The sequence below is a fragment of the Micropterus dolomieu genome, linkage group LG19 (assembly GCF_021292245.1).
Source record: "Micropterus dolomieu isolate WLL.071019.BEF.003 ecotype Adirondacks linkage group LG19, ASM2129224v1, whole genome shotgun sequence".
Lineage (NCBI taxonomy): Eukaryota > Metazoa > Chordata > Actinopteri > Centrarchiformes > Centrarchidae > Micropterus > Micropterus dolomieu.
Window position 1 is genome coordinate 6,217,881 of NC_060168.1, and position 8,080 is coordinate 6,225,960.

General features: G+C 43.1%; 1 protein-coding gene across 1 annotated transcript in view; it reads right to left on the bottom strand.

Annotated features, from left to right (window-relative positions):
* sil1 (SIL1 nucleotide exchange factor) overlaps nt 1–6,252 on the bottom strand; it is an 8,082-nt gene extending 1,830 nt beyond the window's left edge. Inside the window, exons 1-8 of the mRNA XM_046031659.1 lie at nt 6,136–6,252; nt 5,005–5,117; nt 3,832–3,946; nt 3,642–3,747; nt 3,399–3,480; nt 2,898–2,984; nt 2,194–2,289; nt 1,991–2,112 (exon numbers count right to left, since the gene is read on the bottom strand). Coding sequence (XP_045887615.1) covers nt 1,991–2,112; nt 2,194–2,289; nt 2,898–2,984; nt 3,399–3,480; nt 3,642–3,747; nt 3,832–3,946; nt 5,005–5,112 — 716 coding nt within the window. The 5' untranslated portion in view covers nt 5,113–5,117; nt 6,136–6,252. The remainder of the gene's footprint in view (nt 1–1,990; nt 2,113–2,193; nt 2,290–2,897; nt 2,985–3,398; nt 3,481–3,641; nt 3,748–3,831; nt 3,947–5,004; nt 5,118–6,135) is intronic.
* Nucleotides 6,253–8,080: the final 1,828 nt, after the last annotated feature.

The following is an 8,080-nucleotide window of genomic DNA, read 5'->3' on the forward strand; positions in this document are numbered from 1 at the left end:
CGAGGTTTCTGCCTCTTAAAAGGAAGTTTTTCCTTGCCTCTGTCGCCTAGTGCTGCTCTTGGTGGGAACTGTTGGGCTTCTGTAAATAGCATCATAGAGTACGGTCTAGACCTGCTCTTTTATGAAAAGCGCTGTGAGATAATTGTTGTTGTGATTTGGCGCTATATAAATAAAACTGAATTGAACTGAATTGAATTGAATTTCTGCTTGCTGATAATTTGGTTTGGTCTGCTTGAGTTGGTGTTGCTGTCCTGAGGCTGTTGGGGACTTGTTACTGCAGAGAGCCTCAGGACCAGCTGGCTGAGGGGACTCTGGTTTCAGCTCCTGGTATGTTAGGGCTTTGTGATGGTATGTCTGGGGGTTAACTGATTTTAAGTGATTGTAAAATTTAATTGATCTTTTCTGTATTTTTAGTAAGATGGGGTATTGGCCGAGCTCTGCTCTGCACAGGTTATTTGGTGTTTTTCTCTGCACCTGCAGGATGCTCTTACAGAACTCAGTATGTAAAAATTCTATGATTGTTTTGTCCCATTTGTCAAACTCATTTAGTTCTGGACCCCGAGTTTCGCTGCCAAGTAGAATTGTTGGTTGGAAAATCTTTAGCCCGATTTTAATTGGAATATAGATTTTAATGTTTCTTTTTACTGCATAGAAAGCTTTCCTTGCTTTGTCCCTCAGCTCTTTCACAGCCATGTTGAAGTTTCCTGTGTATGTAATGTTGAGGCCAAGGTAAGTGTAGTTTTTTGTGTGTTGTAATTTAGTGGTGTCTAAATAGAAATTGTGTGAAACCTGATTTCTGGATTCTTTCTGAAAGATCATTATCTTAGTCTTTGCTGTGTTTACTGTCAGGGCCCATGTCTGACAGAATCTCTGAAGGAGATTAAGTTGCTGCTGCAAACCTTCTTTAGTAGGTGAGAGCACCACTAAGTCCTCTGATCTCTGTGTCGTTCAGGAGGAGGCGAGGTGCTGGGGAACACTCTGATTGGTTCGCTAATTCATTGATATATAGATTGAAGAGAATTGGACTGAGATTGCATCCCTGCCTCACTCCCCGGCCCTGGGAGAAGAACGCTGTTTGTTTGTTTCCCATCTTTATGGCACATTCACTTTTTGTGTACATGTTCTTAATCAAATCATGTTTTCCCCTATTGCCACTTTCAAGTAGCCTATAGAAAAGGCCGTCGTGCCAGATGGAATCAACAAAACAGGCATATACCTTTCTTTTCTTAATGTTTAATTCTTGATCAATTAAAGTCTGGAGAGAAACTTACTTGGCATTTATGCAGAATATTGTGTTTATCAACAAAGTTGACAAGTCGGATATTAATGATGTTGCAGAATATTTTTCCCAGGTTATTGGATACACATATTCCTCTGGAGTTATTTGGATCATATTTATCTCCGGATTTATGAATTGGGTTTATTAAACCTTTGTTCCAGGTGTCTAGAAGAGTTCCAGTTGATAAAATAGTATTGAATAGTTTTAGTATAGCCAATCTGATTTTATGGTCTGAGTATTTGATCATTTCGTTGGTACTTTTTCTCTCTCCCTCTTTCAGCAAATAAAGTTCTGCTGCTGAAATTTTAGAATTGGCACTGCGTGCAGGAGATCTGTGTTACTACAGCATTTTTATCAGTTTTGTATCTGTTGTTTATTGGTAGAATGAGTAGCCCTGGACAGGTGACTGTGCACACAATCAGCACTTATGCTAGTGCTTGACAAAGGTTCATATAAAGCCCTGTGCGTTTTTTATGTTCATCTCTTCTAACCATGGAGCCATTTGCTGCTCCATCCAACTACTGACATCTAGTTTTATTTATTCCAAACAAAGTGGAAACTAAATCCATCACTTCCCATGTTGACTCTGGATACATGTGCAGGTAATTTAATATTAAACAGAGTGGTTTGATATTATACAGATGGACTGCTACAATGTGAGGTGCTCAGTCGCATCTTAGCTAAATATAATGAACATGCTGCTGTTTGTACCTGGCCAAAGCAGATCCCAGGACAAAGGCAGAGCTTTCCTGTAATCTGAAGTCAGAGCTGTTCAGACCTTCCAGCATAAACTGGAGACCTCCCAGTGAACAGAGGGTCTGAGCATTATCCACCTAACACACACACACACAGGTAAAGTTAGAGACTGAACTCTCAGAGCACATATGTGTAGGTTTGAATGGGAGCTGTGTTACCTGATGCACCAGGTACTCCAGCTCCAGCAGGATGTTCAGCCTCTGCTCTGTGGTCGAGTTGCTGCTGTTAAACTGGGTCAACAGTCGCCTCATGATCTACATACCACAACACACTTCATTCAGCATACCCTACAACTACAATCCAATGACAGCTGTCCTGCAGCTGCTTCACAGTAAGACCCATAACTAGCTCTCTTGATGCAAGCCTTAACTGTGCAGCAGCTGCAAGAAGTGGCAGAGCTGCTGTGTGACCTGTGAAAAGGTCTAACGTTGTGAGCCCTCTGCATTATGAGCTGAAACTATGCCAAAGCTTCCATTCAGCAAACTATATTCTAGCCTCAAACGCTTGATTAAAACTATAGCATAATAGTACTACGTCTAGTATTCTGAGGCAGGTACTGAAGGATTAGCCCTGCAAATAATTTTCCTTCTTAATTAGCTGGTTATTTTCTCTATCAATCAATTCATCATTTACTTTATAAAATGTAGAAAGATGTAAGATGTGGAGAAGTGTCATGTAGGACCAAGAAAAGCAGCAAATACTCCCATTTAAGAAGATGGAACGAGTGAGTATTTTCTGTCTATCCACTAACTGACCGTTTCCAGTCTCCTACTGACCTCTGATTAGTTTCTAATTCATGCAGGTTTCCAGGTTACATGTAATACGACACGGACAGATCCGTTTTGACTACAGACTCCTGTACCTGAGCATCTGTCTCCACCAGCAGCTCCAGCTGTGCCATGTCTCTCTTTAACTCTTCAAGGGGACGATACTTATACGCCACAGAGTCCTACAAACACATCCAGTCCAGCCTGAGTGTGATATGTTCTTTTAGTCATGAATTAAAGGGTGTACACACTTTTTCACATTTTGCTTAAATAACAAGATTAATCAATTTTAGTGTTAATAAATCATACTGTGTGTTTCAAAGGGACAACCTATTACATTAATTAAATAGTACAACAAATGTACCTCCAATATGACATATTTTTGGCAGTGATTTTATGACAGTAGAGAGTTTCCAATCAGGGTACTGACTGGCTTCAATAAGTTTAACGATGGCAGTGGATCTCTACTGATAGGCTGCATGTGACCAGGCAGCTCACAAATCACTCGTCAGGTGTGCAATGTACCTCACCAAAATCCAATTTGACATTAATGTGTATGCTGTACATGTGTCCTGTTGGTCTGTGTCTTTGCTCACAGGGTTCATGTCCTCCTTTATTTTCTTCATGGCTCGTTTGAGCTCATCAGGACTGAAGGAGGACTGGGTCTCTTCAGCCTCCCTGCAAAGACAGACTGTTATTGCTGGTCTAATATTCAGATTTTGTCTCGCTCCAACCTCCTTGTTAGCTTTGCTGGAGGTAAACCGAAGAACACCCACTCTCTGTTGCTTCTACAGAGTATCAAACCGCCGGCACTTGATCTTAAAGAGTCAGACCCATACCCGTGTTCCTGTGTCCAGTACTTCAGCTGCTCTTCTCCCAGTCTGACCTCCCTCTGCCCTGTCTGTAGATTCAGCCTCACATGGGACCCTGCTGGCACGGCCTGGCCTACACATGCACACACACATGGTCTAGAACAGAATAAGAGGTCTTTTGACTACGACAGTACCAGAACACCCTCCTGTACGTTACCTGGTTTGAGAGTTTGCCAATCCTCAGTAGGCTGGACCGCATCTAAATCTCCTTCATCAACCCTCACCTCCTCTTCTTCTCCTCCTTCTGTATTCTCCACCAAAGTTAAGGCAGACTGCACAGACACAGAAAAAGACTGCCTGACCACAACTTTCGGGAATTTTGGATGATATTTATTATGCCTGCTTGTTTTTGAGGTTGGGACTGGTTTACTTTCCTGGCAATGGTCTTAGATCAGTAAATAAGACCTGACTCCCTTTTCAGTGTGTCTCTTCCTGCACAGTGGTTACATTGTCTCTGGTAATCCCCAAATAAAGATTTTCTTAAAAGGACCAGTGTTTAAGATTGGCAGTATATGGCAGAAATGGAATATAATATTCACGTACAGTTGGACGTACAGTTTGTTTACATTCGCCTACAGTTTATAATCTAACCAATATGGTTACATCTCTCACGGGCAGCTGTGGCTCAGGAGGTAGAGTGGGTTGGCCGTTAATCAGAAGGTCGGCGGTTCAATCCCTGGTTCACCCAGGCTGCATGTCGAAGTGTCCTTGGGCAAGATACTGAACCCCGAATTGCCCTTGCTGGCTGTTCCGCCAGTGTGTGAATGTTAGTTTCCGTTTGAGCACTCATTTTCTACCTACGCGCTTGGTAAGGGAGGGTGAGGCAAGGGGTATTCAGTTGGCTGCAATCTGCAGCCTCACCGCTAGATGTCTCTAAATCTTGGACACTGGTCCTTTAATGTGTAGTTCAGGGCTGCCAGTTTCACATTAGTTGAAGCTTTAATTTTATTTTAAGTGTCAAAATTGTCAGGGCTTTTCCTGTTAATGCACCTGACCTCATAAGAATTAAGTTCCAACACATGGCCACCTTTCCATGAATATTGAAGTTTAAGAACAGAATACCACCCAGCAGCTAAACAATCCCCCTTGTTTCATGTTCTGTCCACACACTGAACGTGGTCTTATATTACAAAGTTTCCACATATGACTATGTGTAGGGCATTTGTCTGTTACCAACTCCAGCACAGCCAGAACTTTAAGATATTTGTTATTCAGACCTGAGTTAGATGAGATGTCTGACCTGTTGCATGTCACTTATGACCCTTAGAATTGACTGACTTCTTAACAAATTGAATATGACATGAAAAAAGTAGAATCCAAGTTAACTCACCTCTTGGCCAAAAATACTGGCTATGTGACAGCAATGCATCCACAGGAGAAGCGTCAGAGTTACGTAGCTGAATGAAGCTCCTCTAGCATTACTAGATGTCAGCCTCATGGTGACTGAAACACAGCAGAGTACAGAGCACATCAGTGCTACTGGCCTCACATCCTAAAGACTGGCGGACAAAGTGATAAGACCTGGATCTGCCTGATCAATGTCTCATCAGGCCAAACTCAGGTTTAACGTATGTGGGATCTGTTTTTATGTTTGATTAAACATTTTAGAGTGGAATTCACTGCTGTGGAGAGTAAGAACAGCACGTGCATTTGTTATGATTACATTACTACTTACTTTTGATCAAAAACTCGACAACTACACAGCCAAACATCAAGCAGGTGCCACAACACAAGGCACAGCAATATTACTGACTAGTCCCACAGAAGGCAGACCAGCTGGGCATCTGTCCTTTTAGCTCACAACAATGAGTAAGAGCCAGTCCAGGACTCACAAAAGAGGAGGGAAGACTAAATCACGTGTGTGCCGACTCAGCTGGGATGATATTACATGAGAACAGTTCATCTACAGGAGAAGAGATCTGAAAGTAGGACAGAATGCCTGAGAGCTGCACTGCATTAGATTCTGTTTTGAATTGTCAGCTGTGGCCTGAATTTTGTGTACCTTTATAATATAAATAAAGACATTTCCACACATGGTGCTGAAATTTCACCAAAATGCAGGAAATTAAGTCTTTAATGCACAAAATGTTGTGGAGGGTGACCCCCAGACCCCCTATTTAATAAGTGTCCCCAGCAATTTTGAAGCTAAACCTACGTTCTTGCATTTCAACGACAAAATTAATCCATAAATTCACCAGAATGCAAGAAAACAGTTTGGGGGGGGGGCATTCCAAGATACAGGGTTAGGTTTGGTCTCCTGATTTAGGCTGAGGTGTCTGATGGTTGGAAAGTATGCTGATCACACGGCTTTAAAATTGGGAGTTAGGCAGCTGTGCCCTGTGTTTACTCCACCTGTGCAGTTGTGACTGGGACTACAGCGTGAGCGGCTTTGTGAGCAGTCACTGATGGATATTATTAAAGACATTACGTCGTCAGCTATTTAACGGCAGCTCCAACTCACCTGTTTTATTAAACGCTCAGAAGCAGCCGGTCTTCTTCAAGCAAACGGAACATGAACATGACTGAACACACCGAGGGCTGCTTCTGTCGCTTTCCACTCTCATTGGTCCACGTGAACCACCTTCTTCTTTGGAAAAAGGTGTTAAAGCGATTGGCAAACAAATCAATTGAGCACTACTGCCACCAGCTGGTGTGGAGTGGAAATAGGCCTAAAATTATACATTTATTTCATGTACAGGAATGGTCGGCAATGGGCGATCCGCGGGCCAGAACCGGCCCGCCAGCAATAATATCTGGTCCGCGTCCAGATTGATAGCATAAATAAAAAATAAATAAATTGAATTCAGCTGGTGCTGAAATAGATTTTAGTCATGACAGCTACTCATATAATCACTTCCTCTTAAAGGGGTATGTTGCAGTTCTTATCCAATACACTTTTTGATGTGTGAAGTGATTGTCCCTCCAAAAGCGCGAGAACGTTTTGGCAGCAATGCTTTATGACGAGTTTATTGAGAGCTTTTACTTTGAAGAATTCTGAAGGACATTCAAAAGAGACTCTAATTGCTTGACACACCTCTGAAAAAGCCGTCAGTAAAGTGAGATTGGATTCCCCTGAATTTCCTCAGGGAAATTAAAAGGTTTATGAATGCGGACCAAACGCCGGGACGCGCACACACACTGCAGCACATGCTTTGTTGTGAGCATGTGCAAGTGCCCTTATAATCAATTTGTTTAACAAGGGAGAAAACAATATATCCGCAGTTAGTTAGGGCCCGAGCACGACTGTGCGAGGTCCCTATTGAATTTGCTCAGATTATTTTTAGGGCCCGAGCACGACCGTGCGAGGTCCCTATTGAATTTGCTCGGATTATTTATTTATTTTTTTTTTAGGGCCCGAACACGACCGTGTGAGGTCCCTATTGAATTTGCTAAGACTATATTTAGGGCCCGAGCACGACCGTGCGAGGTCCCTATTGAATTTGCTCGGATTATTAGGGCCCGAGCACGACCGTGCGAGGTCCCTATTGAATTTGCTCGGATTATTAGGGCCCGAGCACGACCGTGCGAGGTCCCTATTGAATTGGCTCGGATTATTTAGGGCCCGAGCACGACCGTGCGAGGTCCCTATTGAATTTGCTAAGATTATATATTATTAGGGCCCGAGCACGACCGTGCGAGGTCCCTATTGAATTTGCTCGGATTATTAGGGCCCGAGCACGACCGTGCGAGGTCCCTATTGAATTTGCTCGGATTATTAGGGCACGAGCACGACCGTGCGAGGTCCCTATTGAATTTGCTCGGATTATTTAGGGCCCGAGCACAACCGTGCGAGGTCCCTATTGAATTTGATAAGATTACATATTATTAGGGCCCGAGCACGACCGTGCGAGGTCCCTATTGAATTTGCTCGGATTATTAGGGCCCGAACACGACCGTGTGAGGTCCCTATTGAATTTGCTCGGATTATATTTAGGGCCCGAGCACGACCGTGCGAGGTCCCTATTGAATTTTCTCGGATTATATATATATATATATATTTTTTTCAAGAACCCATAGCCTAAAGTCAACAAGAAGTCGGCCATTTTGAATTTTATGGCCATTTTTGGATGATTTACATACTTCGTACTTTAACGAACTCCTCCTAGGGATTTAGTCGGATCGACCTCAAATTTCTGCTGTGCCTTCTAAAGGCATTGACGATGAAAAGTTGTGCTATTTGCAAGTTTTCGTCAATGGGCGTGTCCGTGGCGTCGATGATTCGCAATGAAACAGGAAGTTGTTGTAACTTCAGTGTACATGCTCACATCTGGACCAAACTGTACATGTAGGATGAGAGTCCCGCCCTGAACACATGTACATGCCGACATTCACCCACAGTCATAGCGCCACCTGCTGGCAACAGAAAGTGACCTTTAAAGAAGCAGCCCCCGCCGCACGTTTCACCT